This window comes from Vombatus ursinus, unplaced genomic scaffold (assembly GCF_900497805.2).
Source record: "Vombatus ursinus unplaced genomic scaffold, bare-nosed wombat genome assembly UNPS02014807.1, whole genome shotgun sequence".
Lineage (NCBI taxonomy): Eukaryota > Metazoa > Chordata > Mammalia > Diprotodontia > Vombatidae > Vombatus > Vombatus ursinus.
In genome coordinates, this window is record NW_020954585.1 from 61,246,647 (window position 1) to 61,271,269 (window position 24,623).

Here is a 24,623-nt window from a genome sequence, read left to right on the forward strand (position 1 = left end):
AACCCCTTTGGGCCTCAGTTATTTATTTGTAGAGGGTTTGGGCTAGATGGCTTCTAAGTTCCTTTCCAGCTGTAAATCTACGAGAATACTATTTTGGGTCATTCTAAGGGCACTATTTCTTAGACCCATCACTCCCAAGCATGTGAACAGAGAAAAAAATTTTCTCTTTGGATTACCATAGCGAAGAAGTAAAGATGTTCTGATACAGTCAAGTAATCAAACAAGAGATCGCGCTGGGGGCATAAACCCAGGTTTTTTCGGATCTCAGCCATTTCCCTTGTGATTTCAAAGCCATTGATATACGCCTGTCCACTTGTAGGAGGATACAGACCTGAGGACCAACCAAAAGATATCTCAGAAGCTTATTATAGCTTATAGCTCAGAAGTAACAGAACTTTTGTTTTCAAGTTCTCATAAGAAATCAGACTAAATGAATCCCTTCTACTTTAACCAATTTGATTCAATAAAGAATTATTTAATGCTACTACATGTAAGATAATGATTTAAGTACTGGAGATAATAAAAAATTATATAGTCCCTACTTTCAGGGAGATTATTCTACTGGGGGAATTGTCACGAATGAAGATCAATAAAAGTGGAAGAGAATGATATGGACAAAAGAGAGATCCAGGGAAAACACATTAGGGAAACATATGTGAAGAAAAGACTTTCAGCTGGGGTATTAGAGAAGGCTTCATCCAGGAGGTAGCACTTGGACTGAGCATAGATAAAAGAGAAAGATTTTGAAATTCAGAGATCTGTAAAGTACGCGTTCCAGGTATGCCTGTGCAAATGCACGAAGGTAGGAAAAACATATCCTTGATACTCCACTTTCTTTGTTAATGGTTATATACATATTTGTTGCCTTGGATCACACCCTCTCACCCAAGCTAAATGGAGGACTGGCTGGGCCAAATGCTGGTAAAGAGGCCAGTTTTCTACTCCCACCCCTCCCACCTCTCAGATGCTTCACTTTGGCTATAATAGGTCCAAATAGGGCCAGAAGTGTGTGTACTGAGGAGAGGAAGCCATAGAGGACACACTTGGTTTGAAAAGGGTGTAGAGGCAGGAGGGAGAAAATAACAAGCTCTTTGATGGCAGAGGCTATCTTTCTTTTTTCTTATTTGTATCCTTAGTGCATTGAGTACATTGAACTTAGGGAACAGCTAGTGGCCCAGTTTGGCTGTAAAGTATGGCACATGAAGAAGAATAATATGAAATAAAGCCAGAAAGATGAACTAGAATGATATCATAAAGGACTTTCAATGACAGGCTGAAAAGTCTGCACCTTATTTTAAGGCAATAAGAATTCACTGAAAATTTCTGAACCCAGCAGAGTGACCAAATCCAACTTAAATCTTAAAACAATTATTTTGACAGCTGCATGAAGGATGGAATGATGAGAAGAGAGACTGTAATAGTTCAAGTGAGAAGTAATTAAGATGTGAACTATGGTGGCGGTTGTTTGAATGAAGAGGGGACAGATATGAAAAATGTTGCAAAGGTAGAACGACAAGACTTGGCGATGGAATGGCACTAGAAGGTAACAAAGAGTAAATAATTTAACATGGTTCCAAGGTTTCAGACCTAGGTGATTGGAAAGATGATTGCACCACCACAAGAAATAGTCAAATTAGAAGGGTGATGGAAGAAATTTATGAGTTCACTTGTGGGCATGATGAATTTGAGGTGTGCACATGATACTCAGGGAAGGAAATCCAGTGGCAGTTGGGAGACATGTGATTGCAGCTCAAGGGAGATATATTAAATTTGAATTTATTAAGGTGGTGATTAAACCCTTGGGAGCAGATTAGGTCACTAAGGAAGAAAGTGTAGAAAGAAAATGGAAGTGGGCTTGGACTTAGACTTGGAGGTTGCTCATGCATGCTTAGATGGTAGGAGAAGGATAACAAACTAGCAAAAGAGATTGAAAAGGAATTGAGAGCAGTATCATGAAAGGCAAGATAAGAAAGTTTATCTAAAAGAAAAAGAAAAGAGGATGAAGATTATTTTTGAATTAAGAGATCATTAGTGACTTTTGTTGAAGTAAATACAATAGAGTAGCAGAGTCAGAAGCAAGGGGTTGAGAAGTGAAGTGGTGAAGAAATGAAGGCGATGAGTAAAGGCAATTCTTTTTAGGAGTTTAGCAGCAAGAAAAGGAGATATACAACATGGGGATGGCTGGATTAAGCAAATTTTTTTTTTTTTTTGGCGAGGCAATTGGGGTTAAGTGACTTGCCCAGGGTCACACAGCTAGAAAGTGTCAAGTGTCTTGTCTGAGACTGGATTTGAACTTAGGTCCTCCTGACTCCAGAACCAGGGCCAGTAATCTATCCACTGTGCCACTTCGCTGCCTCCAAAATTTTTTAAAGCTAGGGGCTACCTGAGCACATTTGTAGAGAGTGAGGACATAGCCAGTAGATAGGGAGAGTATGAAGAAAAGATGAGATACTGAATATGAATTAATGGGAAAATAGGAAAAGTTTGGCAGATATTAGATTTAGACCAAATACAACAATAAGCTCAAAATGAATGAGCAAGCCAAACACAAAAGTTCTTATCATTCTGGAAAACAATCTGTCATTATTCAAGAAAAGTTAACAAACTGCTCATATTCTTTTAGCTCAGCGCCAGATTTGCACCCAAAGGAAATCAAACAGAAAAAGACAGGGCCCTTATATATATAAATATTGATAATAATACTTTTTGTGTTAGTAAGATATTGAAAACAAAATAGGTGCTATTGACTGGGAAATCATGAACCAACTGGGACATATGAATATAATGTGAGAAATGCATTGTGAGAAATGATGAATGTCTCTTGGTGGAGAAGTAGAGCACTATGGGTACTGAATATTGCACGTGCTATACTATGGAGCGGCTATGTGGGTGTTTCTTAAAAGTTTTTCTTTGTGAAGATGATACAAATGAAAGTTTTAAATAATGTCTAAGACATAGGGTGGCTGAGATGGGGAGCTCCTCAAATTATAGGGAATTGAATATGTAAAAATCTCAGGAGCAAGGAAGTCATATGTAGGAAACAAATAAATTAGCTTTTAGGCTGTGAGACTGTGGAGGTTATTGTTCTCCTTTATGTTCTGATCTAGAGGTCACTGCTAGTGACCACAGCATCTGGAACAAAGTGAGAGGTTGTAGTGTGGTATAGTATATAGACGATTAGGTTCAAAGTTAGGAAATACTGTCCTGTCTTTGACAGCCATTACCTATGTTATTATGGCTTAACCTCTCAGTGCTCCCACGCAACTCTCTAAGACTAAATCATAGATGAGTTGCCATGCTGGATTTGTGGAAAGATATTCTATGCTGAAAGTCCCCTACACTAATCAAACAATAAATCTGTCATGCCTCCCCTACAAAATGGAATAGATATCTTGCAAATGACTAAACCTTGATGAAAAGGGCGCAGAGCCAAGATGGCGGAGTAAAAGCAGTGACTTGCTTGAGCTTTCCCCCAAACCCCTCCAAATACCTGTAAAAAATAACTCTAAACGAATTCTAGAGCAGCAGAACCCACAAAAAGGCAGAGTGAAACAAATTTCCAGCCCAAGACAACCTGGATGGTTGATGGGAAATGTTGTGCCAGGCTGGGAGAGGAGTACAGTTCACTGTGGGCCCCAAAAGCAAAGAGGGGGCCCCAGCAAACCTGGAGCAGGCCTCAGGAAACTGAATCATGGGCAGCTTGGTGGCCTCCAGACTTCTCAACCCACAAATGCCAAAGACAACATAGAAGGTCAGTGGGAAAGGTCTGTCAGACCTGGGTGAGAGAAGAGTGCAGTCCAGTTCTGGCCCCAACGCAGTCCCAGGGTGGTGGCCACAGTGGCAGCAGCTGCTTCTAGAGTTCTTGGCCCACAGATGGTAAGGGGATAGAGCAGCTGATTAGAAGGTGATTGCAGGGATCTCTTGGCTGGCACGAAGGCAGGATTCTCTTGCTTTGCTCCTGCTTGGATCTGGGTCGTAGTACTGGGTAGCAGTTATGGAGTGAGGAGGAGCGCTGGTATGGTGAAGCTCGTGGTGGCGGTGGAGAGGGAATCCTCCTCACAGTTCCAAGGCAGAAAAGAGTGCTTGTGGTCACTTATAGACCAGAGCCCAGGCCAGGAAAGGAGTAAACACCTCGCCCTTGATTGTACCACCTTGGAAGAACTGAAAATTTACAGGTCTCTAAAGTATCTCTGAAAACTGCTGCTCAAAACTCCTGAAGCTTGGAACAGTACACCCTCCACACTGGAAGCAGAGCTCTATCTTAACAGAGTTAAAAAGTCAAGAAATTGGCCAGGAACATGAGCAGGCAGTGGAAAAAAAACTTAGATTATAGAATCTTACTTTGGTGAAAAAGAAGATCAAAACATACAACCAGAAGAAGACAACAAAGTCAAAGCTCCTACATCCAAAGCCTCCAAGAAAAATATGAATTAGTCTGAAGCCATGGAAGAGCTCAAAAAGGATTTTGAAAAGCAAGTAAAGGAAGCAGAGGAAAAATTGAGAGTGATGATGAAGGAGACCCAAAAAAATATTGAAGAAAATACACACAACGATCACCTCCGAAAGAGATCCCAAAAGGAACACTCCCAGGAATATTATAGCGAAATTCCAGAGTTCCCAGGTCAAGAAGAAAATATTGCAAGCAGCCAGAAAGAAATAATTCAACTATTGTGGAAACACAATCAGGATAACACAAGATTTAGCAGCTTCTACATTAAGAGATTGGAGGCTTGGAATATGATATTCTGGAGGTCAAAGGAATTAGGATTAAAACCAAGAATCACCTAACCAGAAAAACTGAGTATAATCAATGAGGGGAAAAAATAGATTTTCAATGATGTAGAGGAATTTAATGTATTCTTGAGAAGTCAGAGCTGAGTAGAAAAACTGACTTGCAAATACAAGACTCAAGAGTAGCATGAAAAGGTAAACAGAAAAGAGAAATCATAAGGGACTTATTAAAGTTGAACTGTTTACATTCCTACATGGAAAGATAATATTTGTAACTTATAAGAACTTTCTCATTATTAGAGTTGTAGGAGGGAATATATACATATACATACATACATATATGTGTATGTGTGTGTGTTTGTGCATGTATGTGTGTGTGTATATATATAGATATATATATAGAGGGCACAGGTGAGTTGAATATGAAGGGGATGATATTTAAAAAAGAAAATTAAAGGGTGAGAATGTACTAGGAGAAGGAGAAAGGGAGAGGTAAAATGGGGTAAATTATCTCACATAAATGAAGCAAGAAAAAGCTTTTACAGTGGAGGGAAAGGGGAGGGAGGTGAGAGGGAGTGAGTGAATCTTACTCTCATCAGATTTGGCTTAAGAGGGGAATAACTGGGGCAGGCTAGGTGGCACAGTGGATAGAACACTGGTCCTGGATTCAGGAGGACCTGATGTCAAATTCAGCTTCAGACACATAACTCTTTCTAGCTGTGTGACCCTGGGTAAGTCACTTAACCCCATTGCCTAGCCCAAAAACAAAACAAACAAAAACAAAAACAAAAACAGAAGGGAATAACAAACACACTCAATTGGGTATGGAAATCTATCTTACCTGACAGGAAAATAAGAGGAAAGGGGATAAGAGAGGGGAGATTATAGAAGGGAGGGCAGATTGGGGGAGGGAATAATCAGAAGCAAATACTTTTGAGGAGGGACAGGGTCAAAGGAAAGAATAGAATAAATGGGGGGAGGGATAGGATGAAGGGAAATATAGTTTTTCACAACATGACTATTATGGAAGTGTTTTGCATGAGTACACATCTATTATTATATTGAGTTAACTTTCTCAATGACGGTGGGTGGGGAGGCAGGAAGGGAAAGAATTTGGAACTCAACGTTTTAAAAATCAATGTTGAAATTGTTTTTGCATGCAACTGGAAAATAAGATACAGGCAATGTGGTATAGAAATCTATCTTACCCTACAGGAAAATAGAAGGGGAAGGGGATAAGAGAATGGGGGGTGATAGAAGAGAGGGCAGACTGGGGGAAAGGGTAATCAGAATGGACACTGTCATGGGGTCTGAGGAGGGGAGAGATGAGAAGGAAATGTGGAACTCAAAATCTTGTGGAAGTGAATGCTGAAAACTAAAAATAAATAAAAATTTAAATAAATAAAAAAGAGCACTACTATCCACATGGCCACTCATTGAGATAAAGGGATGGGTGCAAGATACTTAGGGAGTTACCTCCTGCAGGGTAGAGCTGCTATCAGCCACTACTCCTGTCCAAAACATCAAGCTAGTTTTATTTCTACAATCATCATGGGAAGGCTTTAATAATCACTCAGTTAATCAACAACCATCTTATGAATGTCCCAGGCTCTTGCCTAGGTGTTCATGCCGGGGATATTACTTCTACTCCATACCTCTTACTTGATGGAAATTGTATACCAGAGGGAAGATGGTATGATTCTGTCATTGATGTGTTTTTTACAGAACTCTGAACACCATGGAATTCTGTCATGATAATATTTGGAATCTCTTCATTAAATCACCTGTGGGTTTATGTATCTCTGAGACTCATAAAACCTCAGGCACTTACACTAAAGAGAAACATGATGTCCTTAGGAAGAACAGAAGTCCCAAGTGAGTGAACTTTGCTATGTGGCTCCAAAGAGTTGGAGTACTGCCATAAACTGCTTGGAGTGCAAGGGGCAGTGGGTAATGGACAGTCTTCCCTCATCCAGATTAGGCTAATTAGGTTTTATATAGCTCTGCTATCATCACGGAAGAACTGAAGAAAAAGAAAGTTGATTTTCAGTGGGTAATGTTGTAATAGCAATAAACTTAGCTGTAGTAATAAAAGTGAAGGTCCTAAAAACATGAAGGGCTATGGAAAACAAATCCTCAGCTTCTCAGTTGAACAGAGTGTAAACATACCTGTAAGCATGGACAAAGTGGTGGTCTTTCCTGCTCCATTATGTCCCAGAAGAACAGTGATCTGGCCCTCATATATATTCAGAGTCAGGTTTCTTACGGCCTCTTTGATATTACTCCCCACCACAAATGCCTGTGGAAGAGGCAAAGAAAGAGTAACTTTGCACTCATTTTCCTCACTCTGAAGAACTTAATGACAAGATTAAATATTCAAATTAACTATCCCTAGAAAGTATTCTATCATATATCACTAAGACCAAAGAGGAAATACAAAGGGGGTAGATTTTACTACTTCATGGAGCAAAATAGGATAAAGCTTATCTGCAAAGGAAAATGATTTAGAATTTATCAGTAAAGCTTAAAGTTATAAAGAGAAAACAGCACAGTTATTGCTTTCAGCATATAATGATGTAAAGCTTTAAGAGAAGAGTCTCAGCGTCTGCATGGGTACGTGCAGGCAGAAGCAATACTGTTCTCATATTCTATATACAAATATATGTTGAAATATTACTACCTTTAAAGCACTAGGTTAGATATCTTGGAAAGAAGATGGAGTCTCTGTCCTCAGACACTTGGGAGATAAGACATGTGAATATCAAAATAAATTTATAATACCAGGCTGCCTATGTAAATACTAAGTGAGTATTATAGAAAAGAAGTACTACAGATCTTAAGGGGAAGGAAAGATGATGCTGGGATGGAGAAAGTGACATTTTAGTTGGGCCTTGGAGAAGAGTTAGGATTTTGCTGGGCAGGAAAGAGAGGTAACATTAGAGGCAGGCAGAACAGTGTGAGCAATGGCATACAGCTGAGAAAATATTACATATATTTGAGGTATACTGAATATATATATACACACACACACTAAGATCTCACGTAGAGAAGAAGACATGGATGAGGCAGGAAATATGAGTCACAGTGCATACTACCTTCAATGCCATGCTAAGATGCGTGTACTTTTTCTTGTAGGCTACCAACAGATGCTGCGTGTTAGAGTAAAATGATGATAGAAATGTTTTAGTAAAATGAGTAAAGCAGAAGCATGTTGGAAGTTCAATAGTGATAAATGATAAAAGATTGTGAAAAAATTTGAAGGATGAAGCATAAATTGTTAATTAAAAATTTTAAATTGTACAAACTCTAATAATCAGAGAGAAAAGAAGTTTAAGGGGCCTTCTTATGCCCACTAAATTGGCAAAGAAAGTTTAAAATGATAAAATTCAATTTAGGTGAGACTATAAACAGGTACCACATTTGATGGAACTATCAGTTAATTAAATCTTTCTGATCAAATTGACAATATATGATGAGTGACATAAGAGATCCTTGATCCCACTCAATATTCAAAGATAAATGGATCTATGATCTTATTGACATAAATATTTCTTTTTTTCTTTTCTGAAATTATTGTAAGTTTTTTCAATGGGCAAAAACCTGCCTTTTCTACCTCCCCTACCACTCTTCTACACTGAGAACAAAAGAAAAACAAACCCATTGTTACAAATATTATACACATACATAAAGAAAAACAAATTTCTACATTTCCCATGTCCCCTCCAAAAAAGTCTCATTTTGCACTATGAATCCTTCACCTCTCTATCAGAAAATGGGTCGTATGTGTTTCAACATTAGTCCTCCATAGGAGTGGTTGGTCATTTACCCTAATCATAGTTCCTAATTATTTCCAAGTTTTTGTCTTTATGTAATATTGCTGTCTTTGTAAAATTGTTCTCCTGCTTCTGTTTACTTTATTCTGCATCAGTTCATGTAAATATTCTCAGGTTTCTCTGAAACTATCCCCTTCATCACTTCTTACAGCATAAAGTTTCTACACAGCCTTGGGGTTTTCATCAGGAATGCTTGGAAGTCTTTTATTTCATTAAAAGTTAATTTTCCTCTATAGGATTATACTTAGTTTTGTTGGGTAAGTTATTCTTGGTTATAAGTTCATATCCATTGTCTTTTGGAATACTGTATTCCATTTTCTCTGCTTCTTTATAGTGGTGGTTGTTAAATCATTTGCAGTCATGACTGTGACTCCTCTGAAGCTGAATTTGTTCTTTCTGGTAGCTTCTAGTATTTTTTTTTTTTTTTTTACCTGGAAACGCTGAATTTTGGATATAATGTTCTTGGGAATTTTCACTTTGAGGTTTCAGGAGGTGACTGGTGGATTCCTTCTATTTCCACTTGGCTCTCTGGTTCTATAAGATCTGGACAATTTTAAGATTTCTTGATCTATGATGTCTAGGATCATTTTTTGGTCATGGCATAATTATAAACTGCTTTTCAAAATAGTTGTACCATGTCACAGTTCCATCATTAATGTATTATTGTGCTTATCTTTTTACACCCATTCAACAATGACTGTTGCCATTCTTGGATACTAGACTTTTATCAAAGAAATCTGATGTAAAAAGGTTTCCTATTTAATTGTTTGGGTGGATCTGACTGCATTTCATTTTGCTCATGTAAAACATTTTCAAACGTTTTATATAATCAAAACGTACCACTTAATCTTTTGTGGTCATCTCTAGGAAAGCATTCTCCTCCTAAGGCATCATTGTGAAAGAGATAATAGATAAATAATAGCTCTATCTATCAATAACCACATGATAAATTATCCAAATCATTAATAAGATGAATACAAATTAAAGCAACTTTGAGATTCTACTTCAGATCCATAAGATTGTCAGAAATGACAAATATGGAAAATGACAATTGTAGTTGGGTGGAAACCTATACAGCTTATTCATCAGAATAAATAAAGATTATTTATCTTGGACAGACACTGCCAATAGAAAATGAATTAGGTTCACAATCAAAAAGAAGGAGGAGAGAGAAGTGGATTTCCTTTAAAAATTTTAAATGCCCCCAAGTTTCTCCCTAAAGCAAAAACTCATCTTTTTATTCTTCTGGTAATTGTTGTATGGCTCTTAGGTATAAGGCATTACAGTCACCAAAGAACTGAAACTGAAGATCATTAAAAGGGAAGCACATAGTAGTCATGATAAGGAAAATCAGTGTAAAAGTAAGTCAGAAAAGAAATTTATGAGCAAAGAAAACATGGACTGGTCCCATGTCTGGAACAAAATACAGCCTATGTGCTCCATCAGTGCCCTTGAAATGTCAAGAGAAATTGAAGAAGGCAATGACTTCTGTCTTAGGGCATCATGAAAGTTTCCAGCCAAACCTAGTTTTTCTTAGGAACACCTATTAACAGTAGGGAAAGCACCATATGAAACAGCACTGAACTATTCCATCCCATAAAGGAAAGTACAAGAAGACAGGACCTGAAGCAAAGGCCACTCCAGGTATCAAAGCCTCTGTGTAGCAGACAGTGCCAAGTACTGGGGCTCTAGGTGTACCCTTGGGAGACTGAAACATAGTAGCTCTAGTGGAGTCACTCCATGAGACATAGCACATAACACATTTGTTGGGGATCTATGAGGGGGCAAGAAGATTCTTGGGAGTAGGATCATGTATTCTTCAGTACCTTTGTATTTTCAGTTTGTGCCACTCTCCCCAAGGAATGCACCAATACAGGGGAGATCATAACTTCTGGTTGGGGGGAAGGTATATTTTTGTACTTCTGTCCTTGTTATACCTTCTCAGTAAATTTCCCTCTATGAAAGCTAGAAATTGTGAAGAAAAGCAATTTGGATGATGAGGAAAATGATGAGCTGTCTAAATAGAACTATGTTCATGTAGGGAGAACTTAACTAACCAACTTGGATTTTAAGAAGACATGTACAGAAGATGAAAGATGTATGGATCAAACTGTGGGCAGTGAGACTGCACTGCAGGTCCAAGGACACAACGTAGGCTTACATCAAAACCCAATTATTCATTCTGTTCCCCCCTCTCTAGAGACTCTGGCTCTAGGCTGCAGAAGTTTGCTTGGGTGTTAAACAGCCAGAACGGGCCCATTCAGTACCAAAACTCTGCCGCGGGCTGCAACTTGGAAACACCAGTGCTGCAAAGCTTTGAACTGCCATTGCTGGGGAAAGCAGGCTCTGAATTGCTGGTGCCAAACCAGAGGACTAAGGAACAGAAGGGGTGGGACAGGTCACCAAGACACTAAGCCACTAAGCATATGGGGGCATGGGGGCATTCCACTAAGTCTGAGGGAAGGGGCACATTATGCAGCTGGGGCCAGTTCTGACCACTCAAAAATCAGTTAGGGCAGAAACCTAGGTTGGCCCAGTGTGGAAGAAGGCTGGGATGCTGTGAGATCCAGCCCTCAAGGAAACCACAATTAAAAGGGAGGAAGTCAGGAAGTGAGTGATAAAAGAAAATAAGGAACAAGGGGGAGACTGAAATTACCAAAGATCTGAGGAAGAAGAAAACTCAAAGACTTTGAACATAAACAAAAAAAGCAAGGGGAAAAACAGTAACAACAGAAGGAAATATGGCCTCCAGATCTAGTAATGAGTTTAGGTATTTATGAATAAATACTGCAAAATCAAAGAACATGATCTATCACTTGATGAGGTAGAGGACACCATGGAATTTGAGAACTTCAACCATGACATGCTGTTACTGAGTGGTTTAGAAGAGAAATGAGAATTATGAAAGCAGAATTTATGTTCTGCCCAGCAAAAATAACGATCAGAATAGAAAAACTGGAATCTGCAATGGCAAGCTTTACCAAAGAAACAAAAAAGAGAACAATAGATTGGGAATCTAAATACATAGAAGTCAAGGACAACCTAGAAGAGAAGCAATAATCAAAAACATTAAAAGAAAATATGCTGATTCTGCAAGCAAAACAAATAAAATAATGTATGTGAAAGCTCTCTAAAACTGTAAAACATTAAGCAAATATAAGATCACAGAAAATAACTAAATGTTAGATTTCAAGAAGAGGTCTGAGTCAAAGTAATCTCCTTCATTTTGCTATTGTTTAAAGAAGGAAAATATTGACTACCTTAATACCTTAATCCTTTGATGGCTTTACTTCTTGACAAAAATTAAATGACAACGTTTACATACTTCTTACTGCCTTTCTCCAAGAAAAAGAGTAGACTATATTAACTAACAATATTCTCACTCTGAGATGTTAGGTCTAGCTGAAACTCTGAAATTGTGTGTGTATGCAAGCAATTCTTTCATATTGCAGTTTAATTTGCTTCTCCAGATGTGGGACTCTGGAAGTATAATAGAAACACAGATGAAGTTGTACTTTCAAATTATTTGAATGTGGCCAAACAGGGGTTTGATAATATAAGATTCTGGAGAGCATCCCAGTTCTTTCCACTGTTGGTACATTCAGATGTTGTCATGACTGGAGAAATTCAAAAGAGAAATCTTGTTTTTCTAGTAAGGAGCAAGAAGCAACCAGTTTGCAATGATACAAATTAAGAGTTTACACAGTCTTACCATAGAACAACATAGTTATAGCAGAATGTAAGCTTCTTGAGGGACTATTTCATTTTTGGTTTTGTTCCAAATGGATATGTGATCTAAACATAAAATATCTCATCATTAAAAAAAAGAGAACAGAAGGTACCTCATACAATTATGGTAAGGAGAAAATTCTTATTAAAATAGAATGAAGATAATCATAGATATTAAAAGAAACAATTTCAATTATGTAAAGAAAGCACTTGTGCAAACAAAATCAATGCAGCTATAAGTAGAAGAGACAAACTTGAATGGGAAAAATCTTTGTAGTAAATATCTCTGAGGAAGATATTTTGATATTTATTTTGATTTTGATTTATTTTGACATTTATTAAGATTTATTTTGATATTTATTAAGATTTATTTTGATATTCAAAATAAAAAGGGAATGGACACAAATAAATAAGAATAAGAGTCAGTGGTCAAAGTTTATGACCAGGTAGTTCTCAAAAGAAAAGTATAAACTATGAAAGAAGACTCCAAATCACTAATAACAGGAATGCAAATCAAAACAACACACATACAGCAGCCTGGCAAAGATGACAAAAGCCAAAGATGTAAAATGTTGGAGGGGCTATGAAGTAGTTGAAGTGTTCTGGAAAACTATTTGGAATACTATGAAAAAACTACATATCCTTTGATTAGTGGTATCACTAGTAGGCATATATCCCAAAGAAGTCAAAGACAGAGGGAAAGGTTGAACATGTACAGAAATTATTTATAATAGCACTTTCTGTAGTAGCAAAGAATTGAAAAGAAAGTGAGTACTTATTAATTAGGAAATAACTGACCAAACTGCAGTATATTAATGTATTGGAATATTATTGAACCTTAAGAAATGATAGAAATGAAGTACTCAGAAAAACTTAGGAAAACTGGTGCAAGAAAAAGTAAGCAGAACTAGGGGATTAACTTGAACAATGACTACAATAGCATAGAGGAAAACAATATTGAAAGACTTTAGAATTCTTATCAGTTCCTTGACTAATCATGATTTTAGGGGACTGATGGAGAAATATATTCCATGCCTCTAAAGAGAGGTCAGTCAGTCAATAAACATTCATTAAGGACCTATTATATGCCTGGCACTATGTTAAATACTGGGGATAAAATGAAAGGTAAAAGGCGTTCCTATCTCTTAAGGAGCTCACAATCTAATGAGGAAGACAACATGGAAATAACTATGTATAAACAACGTATATATAGGATAAATTGGAAGAGATATGGTGGATTCAAGGTGCCCCCCCATCCCAATACATTTTCAGACATGGCCAATGTATTGATCTGTTTTGTTTAGCTATTGTTATTTGTTATAAATGTGGCTTTTATTGCAATGCTGAGTGTATGTGTGGAAGGAGTGGATGCCAGTGGGAAGTGACAGTGATGGGAAAAAAAGAGCATAAATAAAATATTATAAAAAAGAAATATTGCATGTATTTTAAAATCCAGTTAAAATTCCACATTTTCCATTAAGTTTTCCCCAATCACTCAGCTGTAATTTTCCTCCTAGATACTGGTGTTTTTTAACCTGGGGTCTATTCATTTATTTATTTTTAAAAAAATATTTCAATAACTGTATCTCAATATAATTGTTTTAATCCTATGTATTTTGGTTTTTGTTTTTAAAAAACATTACTATTAGAAGGCGTCCATGGGTTTCACAGAACCTCTGATATAAAATCTAGATGAAGTAACATTTAGGTTAATTTTCTCTTATCATATCTACAATCAATTAATTAAACAATACATGTTTATTGTTTGCCTATTGTATGGAATGTCTACCTACTAGGCAGACTGGGGGAAATACCAAGAGATAAGATACAGTTGATGCTCTCAAGAAGCTTATAGTCTAGGAATGGTATGCAATTTTACATAAGGGCATTACAATGTTACAAAATAATGTGCTACGTGATATCTAAATGGAAAGGTCATTATTAATGCAGGGTGGGGAAAGTTTAGATAAAAATTCCCAGAGAGAAGGTTTTTGAATTATCTTTTTAAAAATGAAGAAAGAGTTCAATAAGTAAAGGAGGATAGGGTGAGGAAGAACATTCATAGCATATAGAAGCTGAGAAAAAACAGAAGAATGAGAGCACAATGTGTGCTTGGAGGACTGAGGGTTGTCCAGTTTGGTTGGAGTAAAGGTTGAGTGGGAGGGATTAATGTATTCAGGGTGGGGAATGCAGCTTTAAAGATGGGTTCAAGCAGGAGAAGATGTAGAAAACTATTAGAAAATGTGTTTCACAGTCAATAAACAAAAATAGGCTAAAAGTTTATAGACCATTCAGAACTTGAACCCCCATATTTCATGAATATTTTCTTTAAGAACAGTTGGGAGCAATGATGGAATAGACTAGACTTGGGAAAATTAGAAACAATGGAAACACAATAACCCAATGTTCGATAAAGTGGAAAATATAAATTACTTGGTAAAGAACTCTTTATTTGATAAAAACTGTTGGGAAAACTGGAAAGCAGTTTGGCAGAAATTAGACTTAGACCAATTTCTTACCATATTCTATGATATATTATAAATGGATACATTATCTTAATATTAAAAATCATAATATAAAAACAATTAGGAGTGAAGCAGATCGTATACATTTTATATCTATGGGTAGGAGATATATCTTTAACCAAATAAAGAATAGAGACAATTACAAAAGATAACATAGACAACTGATTACATGAACTGAAAAGCTTTCACACAAACAAAATTAATGCATCTAGGAAAAGCAGTTGAATGGGAAAAAAATCTTCAAATTTTTCTGATGTTTGATATCTAACCTATATAAATAACTGATATCTATCTATCTATCTATCTATCTATCTATCTATCTATCTATCATCTATCAATCAAAAGCCATTCCCTAGTAGAGAAATGGTCAAAGGAAAGAATTGTAAACTATTGATAATGATATGAAAGAATTCTCCACATCATTAATAATAACAAAACGCAAATCAAACAATCTTGAAGTTTTACCATACAAAATGGCAAAGATGACAAAAAATATCAATAGTTAATGCTGGAGTAGTTGTGAGAAGACAGGTGTAGTAATACTTTGTTGGTAGAACTGTGAATCAGTACAACTACTTTGGAAAATAATTTGGAATTACACAAATAAAATGACTAAAATGTCCATATCCTTTGATCTGGAGATTTCATTCTTAGGCTTATATCCTGAAGAACCCATTGATAAAAAGAAAATCCCAATATAAACCAAAATATTACTTTTTTGTTATAGCAAAGAACTGGAAACAAAGTACATGCACATCAAATGAAGAATGGTAGTACATGAATTCAATGGAAATATTATTATCCTATAATAAATGCTAAATACAGAGAAGCATGGAAAGATATATACGAACTGATGCAGAATGAAATAATCAGACCCAAGTAAACAATATATTCAATATCTACAATAATGCAAATGGAACAGTCACAAAAAAGTTAAAAGTGAATGTTGCAAAATTATATATTTTTTGATCCTTATATAATAGAATCATAAAATTTGGATTCAAGCATCCTAGGCTATGATGTATTATGACAAGAAATAGCACTTAAGAAGACAAAAAAATCAGACCAGCATTGAACTAGTCCATATGCATATGGATAACACTCATGTTAAAAGCAACATAATCTTGAATGTATTGAGAAATTGTTTTATAGACTATCTCGGGGAGGGAAAGATATCAAAAGAATGGGAGAAATGCAGAATAGTAATATTCAAGAAAGGAGATTTAAAAAAAATCTACTTGTATGTTTACTTTCTCTTTATAAAATTTTTATGAGAATAAAATACTAAACACATACTGAGGCTTTCCTTGATGAAATACAAAAAATGAAAAAGTAAGCTTCTGCAAATATTTTCTTTAGCAGACTACATACTTCCAGTCACACAGAAGATTCCACTTCATTTATTATTATTATTCACTGATTTTGAAAAAAAGCATCATAAAAGCTTCTTAGCTTTTTTGCAGCCTTAAAGGCTCTCCTCCAATGAGAAGTCTTTCATGCATGTAAAATCCCTTAATAAATGAAACCAAGAAGCTAATTATTGATAACTTTCTGATAAATGACTTCAAGAAAGATATAAAACATTATGTTCATAAAAAGTATGCCCAAAGACATATCCTCTATTACCACAGAGGATTGTCGAAGTGGAAGAGGGACTCCATATATATGGTAAAATCCTCTATATGTTCTTGTTTCTCAATGAGATCTTTTAATAGTTTGAAAGAGATTTGTCTAATAACATGTATAGGAATGACAAAATGTATAAAAATGTCTACTGTTCAAACTTTGACAAGCAGCTGGATAACCAGTCCATTTTAGTGAGCCTATTAGTGCTTATATCTGGAACTGTACGGCAGATGGGCAGTGAGTTGGGCCCAGAATTAGATAGGAGAAAGACAGAGAGTGAGATTACATTTTGTTTTAATCTCAAATTTCAGAATCATTTACCTTTTTAAACTCTCCCAGTGTTTGAGATATTGCTTAAAACATAGAAGGCAAAATGAATATTTAATTGAGTTCTTGCCTTCGGGGGCAAATAGTAAATGGTAAACTAGGACTGGAACCGAGATACCCCCATTCTTAGTCCAGGGAACCATATACAACATTGCTTTTACAATAGCTACAATACAGTTCCAGCTGGAAAAAAGATGTAGAAAAATTAAATACCTTGCATAGATGTTTGATCTGTACTCCAGCCACCAATCCTACAGGTTCTGCCTCCATATATTCACTATGTGAGACTTCTTCAGTGTCTATGTGTCTCCTAAGAAGAGGTTTTGGGTATCCATACCAGTAGGAGCGCTAAGATAATAAAAACTGTATTACCAAGATAGGTAGTCAACAAACAATAGAATTGAATTGGAGGATTATAATAGATGAAAACAATATGGCTCTGCTCATTTTGTTGACGAAAATGAATAAAGCATCAGCTAACTCCTAGTTACTGAATTTCTGTAACAAAATGAACTTAGACTTGTCTCCAAAACTCAATGTCAAAACTTCATTAGAATGCAAACTGTCAAAAGGTGTCAAAATGAAGCATCTTTAAAATTGGAGTCATGGCAAAAAGGACAAAAAAAGCAACAGTACTGAATGCTATTGTATTGCTGAGTATGATCATCATTTTATGTAAGCCAAGCAAGTAGTATTCCATGTAGGTCAAAGACCATACATTGTTTCAACTTCATCAACAACCTTAATGATGAAGTTTTTATAATATATTCTTATTTATATCTTTAGAGAGTTGATGGAATTATTTTAAGGGGTTGATTCTTAACCTTCAGGGTGTTTCTGAAAGTGTTAATAGAACAACACTATTCTTTATCTCTGCAACTCTCTTTTAAAGACAAAGGACTTTATAATTCCAGTCTTTTTTATTCATCATATAATACTTGATGGAGAATAATTACTCACAGGGTGGTCTGCATGCTATGTTCACAGATAATATTTAATATTTATATTTTTTATCACATCTGACTATGGCAGTATGGTCATCTGACCATCTGATTCAATTGCAGACATGTTTAAACTGAATTCATTTGTGGATTAATCTAGGACAGAATCCAGAATCCAGGAGAGGAAAAAAAAAGTCTGAGGATTCTGATGATCACTTTTTTACCAACTAGCAAACACCACCACCACCACCAAAACAAAACAAGGCTACTAATAATCTAAGGAACAGCTTCAGAACTCACCTTCAAGAAGAAGTACCATGGCTGAGGCATACCATATTCCCCTGGAAAGACATTTTCCATATACCAAGCTACTAAAGCATAGCACAAAGAATCACACAGCATCATTCCCAGAACATGCCCAAAACTTAAGTTATCCTCAATGCTCACTTCATCCATGAGATTATTCCAATGAACTCCATCCCCTGAAATATACAATAGGAGATAGTTATTACTAGGCTAAGCCTAATCAGAGTTACCCTGAAGGTTCCTGATCAATGAAAAAAAAGTGTAGCCCTATTCCCAGATTATTCTCCTTAATGGAACATCAGCAAGTAGTAATTTGTTTTGAAATTTAAATTTCAAAATAGCAATGAATTTCAGGACTGGATTCACTAGAATCTGTGCGCTGATTTTATGGCAAATGGTAATGATTTACTCTGTGGAAATGGCCTTAACTAAGAGAAATGATTCTGTCATAAGCCAAAGTTGTACCACTTTTAGTAAAGCCCAATTACCTAAAGGATAAATTAGGCAGCAACCATCTATATTACTTACATGCAACAATGCTCCTTTGGCTATCACCATATTATCAAACTATACAAAAATGAATCATGGTCAAACAAGTGTTGTAGTCACCTAGCTTTTCATCAGCTGATCATGGCACAAGCCAAAACCTGGTGAGACCAAAAACTACATTTCAACAAGCCTTGAAATGAAAATTCAGATTCTAGGTCAATAAATAAGGCCATAAGTTGATTTACAGGGTTTTGTTAGGTTAGGACTATAAACCTAAGGAATAGAACTTGGAACACAAGGATTTTGTAATACAGACAACTAAAAGGGGGCACTGGGGCAAATTCATCATCCAGTTTTTTTTTTTAAAACATTGCCTACATTGTTTTCAGTTTCTCCAAGTACCAGAATACTGCAGAACCATGTTGTGCTGTACATTTAGGGAAGAACTAAGAGTAGAAATCACAGTTCAAAACATATTCAAAAAATAAATGTGTGTTCTGGAAGGCGACATACAGAAAGTTTCAAAATGTGTTAGATGATGATAATGATGTCTTGCTGCTGGAATATAAAAATCTGAGGTTTTAATCTAGGGTACAATTTTTTTTTTATCCTGGAAAGAGTTTTTTAACCTTAAAATACTATAGAAATACGCACAATTATCATCAGATTAGGAGTGGCATGCAGTGTAAACATAGTCAACAGAGGTATATTTTGAGCTTTAGAACAGTGAAGGCAGACATAACTTGGTGCCATAATACACCTTCTAGGTGGGGAGGGTAGCTGTTAAGGTGTTGGGGGAGAATTCTGGCTGCCTACAGGGATAGTTTCTATTTTGAGGTTCCAAATTCAATGGCCCCTATCTTTGGGTCAAAAAGAAAGTACATGCATCTTGTCAGAATAAGAGCCTCAAGTCCCAAATCAATGATGCAGTTGAAGTTCCTATGAGAGGAAGAAGAAAGGGGAAGGAGATTTGGGTTCCTATGGGGAAAAAAATCAAGGTACTGGTAATTGTGGTTCGTCAATATGCTGATAAAAGTTCTTAATTCTTTCAAATTGGTTTGCCTCTACAATATTGTTGTCGGGGTTTAAGCTGTTCTCCTGGTTCTATTCACTTCACTCTAAACTGAGACCTGGGAAAGGTCCCACTGCATCTGGGGCCATTTCCAGTTGTCCTGATTTGTATCTTGCCACTGGACCCAGATGGCTCTGGAATAGTGAGGCTGGTGACTTTGCACAGCCCTCCCTCATTTAAATCCAATTCTAATTCCAAATCCAATACTTGCAAGTCAAGTCAAACATCACCTTCCCGATGTTACTGGTCCTCTTCGAAAATGAAGGACAAACAGCAATCAGTTCATATAGGTCTCCCAGGTTTCTCTGCAACCCTCTCCATCATTTCAGCACATTTATGTACTAGCATTTATTCATGTATTCTCCAATTTATACGTATCCCCTCAGTTTCCCCTTCCTTGTTAACTCCAAAAGATCTATATTTTTATGTATTCTTAGAATCTGCTTTGCTTAAGGCTAATTCATCCATAATCTACTCCTTCTAAATCCTCTTCCCTCCCCTCCCCTTTCCCTATTTCCCTGTAGAGTGTTTCTGTACCCAATTGTGTGTATGTATTTTTCTTCTTTTGACCAGTTCAGATAAGAATGAGGTTCAAGTGTCAACCATTCCCAGAGATCGTCTTCATTTGTGTAGATATTTACTGATACACCACGACTGAGATGATTTCCCTGACTTTCTTTCCTCCTCTCCCCTTACCCCCAGTGTATTCTTCCCCTCTACTTATATTCTTCTATTATAACTATAACTCCCAGGACTTGTGTAATAAGACTCCATCTATAACTCTGATGATGATAGGGTTCCAATGGGACACGTGTGTCTACTCTCCATATTTTAATGTAAGCAGTGTGTCTTTGTATAGCCCTTTATCACTGTTCATTCATGTTTACTTCTTTGTGCCTCTTTTTACTCCTATATCAGAACACTTCTGCACAGCTCTGCTCTTTTTGTTAGAAAGGCTTTGAAGTCCTCTATTTCATTAAAGATCTATTTCTTTCCCTGTAGCATTATACTCAGTTTTGCTGAGTAAGTTAGTCTTGGCTGTAAGCCTATGTCCTTTGCCTTCTTGAATAATGTATTCTAAGTTCTCTGCTCCCTAATAGTGGTAGCTGCTAAATCATGTGTGATCCTAACTGAGACTCCTTGGTACCTGAATTCTTTCTTTTTGGCTGCTTGCAGTATTTTTCTTTGAAAACTCTGGATTTAGTTATGATGTTTTAATTTGGGGGTTTCTTTCAGAAGGTGGTTTCTTTCTATTTTTACTTTGACCTGTTTCTTTTTTTTCCCTGACTTTATTTATTTATTTATTTATTTTTAGTTTTCAACATTCACTTCCAGAAGATTTTGAGTTCCAAATTTTCTCCCCATCTCATCCTCCCCCCACCCCAAGATGGCGTGCATTCTGAATATCCCTTCCCCTAATCTGCCCTCCCTTCTATCTCCCCCCATCCTTCTCTTATTCTCTTCCCCTTCAATTGTCCTTTAGGACAGGTTAGATTTTTATACCCCACTGCCTGTATATCTAATTTCCCAGATGCACATGAAAACAATTTTTAACATTTGTTTTTAAAACTTTGGGTTCCAAATTTTCTCCCTTCCTCCGTCCCCACCCACCCTCATTGAAAAGGCAAGCAACTTAACACAATTATACTGGTGAAGTTACACAAAACACTTCCCTAGTAGTCATGTTGTGAAAAACTATGTTTCCCTTAATCCTATCCCATCCCCCATTTATTCTATTCTCTCTTTTGACCCTGTCCCTCCTTAGAAGTGTTTGTTTCTGATTATCCCCTCCCCCAGTCTGCCCTCCTCTCTATCATCTCCCTGCTCTCTTGTCCCCTTCCCCCCTATTTTCCTATAGGGTAAGATAGATTTCCATACCCAATTGAGTGTGTATGGTATTCCCTCCTTAAGCCAAATCTGATGAGAATAAGATTCACTCATCTCACCTTCCCCCTTTTCCCCTCCACTGTAAAAGCCTTTTCTTGTCTGTTTTATGTGAGATAATTTACCCCATTCTACCTCTCCCTTTCTCCTTCTCCCAGTATAATCCTCTCTCACCCCTTAATTTTATTCTCCAGATGTCACCCCTTCGACTCACCCTGTGCCTTCTATCTATCTATCTGTATATATATACATATAATTTTTTCCCTCCAACTACACTAATACTGATAAAAGTCTCGTGAGTTACAAATATCATCTTTCCATGCAGGAATGTAAACAGTTCAGCCTTAGTAAGTCCCTTATGATTTCTCTTTCCTATTTACCACTTTATGTTTCTCTTGAGTCTTGTATTTGAAAGTCAAATTTTCTATTCAGCTCTGGTCTTTTCATCAAGAATGCTTAAGTCCTCTATTTCACTGAATGTCGATTTTTTCCCCTGAAGGATTATACTCAGTTTTGCTATTTTTTGATTCTTTGTTGTAATCCTATCTCCTTTGACCTCTAGAATATTATATTCCAAGCCCTGCGGTCCCTTAATGTAGAAGCTGCTAAATCTTGTGTTATCCTGATTGTGTTTCCACAATGCTTGAATTGTTTTTTTCTGGCTGCTTGCAATATTTTCTCCTTGACCTGGGAACTCTGGAATTTGGCTACAATATTCCTAAGAGTTTTCTTTTGGGGATCTCTTTCAGGAGGTGATGGATGGATTCTTTCAATTTTTATTTTACCCTCTGGTTCTAGAATATCAGGGCAGTTTTCCTTGATAATTTCTTGAAAGATGATGTCTAGGCTCTTTTTTTTTATCATGGCTTTCAGAGAGTCCAATAATTTTTAAATTATCTCTCCTGGATCTATTTTCTAAGTCAGTTGTTTTTCCAATGAGATATTTCACATTGTTTTCTATTTTTTCATTCTTTTGGCTTTGTTTTACAATGTCTTGATTTCTCATAAAATCACTAGCTTCCAATTGCTCTATTCTAATTTTTAAGGAAGTATTTTCTTCAGTAAGCTTTTGGACTTCCTTTTCCATTTGGCCAATGTTGCTTTTTAAGGCATTCTTCTCCTCATTGACTTTTTGGACCTCTTTTGCCATTTGGGTTAGGCTATTTTTTTAAGGTGTTATTTTCTTTAGTATTTTTTTTGGGTCTTCTTTAGCAAGCTGTTGATTTGTTTTTCATGATTTTCTTGCATCACTCTCATTTGTCTTCCCAGTTTTTCCTGTACTTCTCTTACTTGCTTCTCAAAATCCTTTTTGAGCTCTTCCATGGTCTGGGACCAATTCAAATTTTTCTTGGAGGCTTTGGATGTAGGAGCTTTGACTTTTGATTGCAGCCAATTACTTGAGTTATAAACTCTTTCTTAAGGTAGGGGTCTGCTTCCAGTATGGAGAAGGTACTGTCCCAAGCTTCAGGGGCTTTGTGCAGCTGTTTTCAGAGATACTTCTAGGGACCTGTAAATTTTCAGTTCTTCCAAGGTGTTAAGATCAAGGGCGAGGTGTTTACTCCTTTCCTGGCCTGGGCTCTGGTCTATAAGTGACCACAAGCTCTCTTTTCTGCCTTGTAACTGTGAGGAGGATTCCCTCTCCACTGCCACCACAAGCTGTACCACATCAGCGCTCCTCCTCACCCCAGGACCACCACCCAGAACTGTGACCCAGATCTAAGCACAAGCAAAGCAAGAGAATCCTGCCTCAGTAACACCAAAAAGATCCCTTCAATCCCTCTCTGATCAGCCACTCGATTCCCTTTCAGTCTGTGGGGAGAAGTTCTGGAAGCAGCCACCAACCCTTGGGCTATGCCAGGACTGGGGCTGGGACTGAGCTTCTCTCTCACCACAGTCACAGACTTTTCCTACTGACCTTCTAAGTTGTCTTTGGCATTTGTGGGTTGAGAAGTCTGGAACTTGTCACAGCTGCCTGTGATTCAGTTCTCTGAGGCCTGCTCCAGCTTCGCTGAGGCTTGATTTGCCTGTGCGCCCACGGTGAACTGTGTTCCTCTCCCCACCCAGTGCAATAGGCCCCTCCAATCAACCATCCAGGTTGTCTTGGGATGGAAATTTGTTTCACTCTGTCTTTTTGTGGGTTCTGTTGGTTTAGAATTTGTTTAGAGCCATTTTTATAGGTATTTGGAAGGGTTTGGGGGAAAGCTCAAGCAAGTCACTGCTTTTATTCTGCTATATTGGCTCTGCCCCTCTGACCTCTGTTTCTAAGAGATCTGAGCAGTTTTCTTTTAAGATTTCTTAAAATATGAGGTCTAGATTCTATTTTTGTTGTTGTTGTTATGACATTCAGAAAGTCCAGTGATCCTTAATTTTTTTCTCCTTGATCAGTTTTCCAGGTCAGTTATTTTTGCTATATGACACCTTAATTTTCTTTTACATTTTCATTCTTTTAATTTTGTTTTAATATTTCTTGTTGCTCACAAAATCATTAGCTTCTATTTGGACCATTCTAAATTTTCTGATTTTTCTTTCTTCCATAACTCTCATTTCTTTTCCAGAATTTCTTCCTCAAGAACTCTCATTTCATTTATAAAAACAATTAACTCCTTAGCTCTTGTTTTATCTCTGAATTTTTGCCCAAGTTGTGTTTTTCTCTGAAGCATTGCTTATATTTTGAAGTCATTCTCTCCTCCTGGGTTTGTGTATTGAACATTCCTGCCACCATAACTCTTTATGGTGGGATTTTTTTTTCTTATTCTTATAGTCTATTTCCTGACTTTGGATTTGATGTTAGGGCCAGACTCTGTGCCCTTCCATATGGAAGGTCTGGGCTGGTCTTGCTGCTGCTTTCTTAGAATACTGAGTGTTATTTCAGGATCTCAAGGACAAGCTGACCTGCAAGCTTTCAGTATTTACAAAGTGGTCTGCTCCAGGGAAAAGTAAGATTCTGCCCCCTACTTCCTACCCCCTGATCTCCTTCTATGAGCTCTCCAAGCTCCTGATCTGCCTTGGGATTTGAGCAAAAATAGACTGCTACTGGATTTATCCCCTATCAGTCAGTAGAAAGTGCTGTTGGTTCAGAGTGACAATTATAAGCGCCTTTTTGGTTTGGGATTCCTGCCCTGAAAATTCCTCTGCAGGCTGGGTAGATACTGGGACTGAG

General features: G+C 36.9%; 1 protein-coding gene across 1 annotated transcript in view; it reads right to left on the reverse strand.

The window, feature by feature from the left end:
• Nucleotides 1-24,623, reverse strand: part of LOC114052190 (ATP-binding cassette sub-family A member 3-like) — a 193,544-nt gene that overhangs the window by 101,577 nt on the left and 67,344 nt on the right. Inside the window, exons 10-13 of the mRNA XM_027874667.1 lie at nt 18,013-18,194; nt 16,985-17,119; nt 6,901-7,030; nt 177-331 (exon numbers count right to left, since the gene is read on the reverse strand). Coding sequence (XP_027730468.1) covers nt 177-331; nt 6,901-7,030; nt 16,985-17,119; nt 18,013-18,194 — 602 coding nt within the window. The remainder of the gene's footprint in view (nt 1-176; nt 332-6,900; nt 7,031-16,984; nt 17,120-18,012; nt 18,195-24,623) is intronic.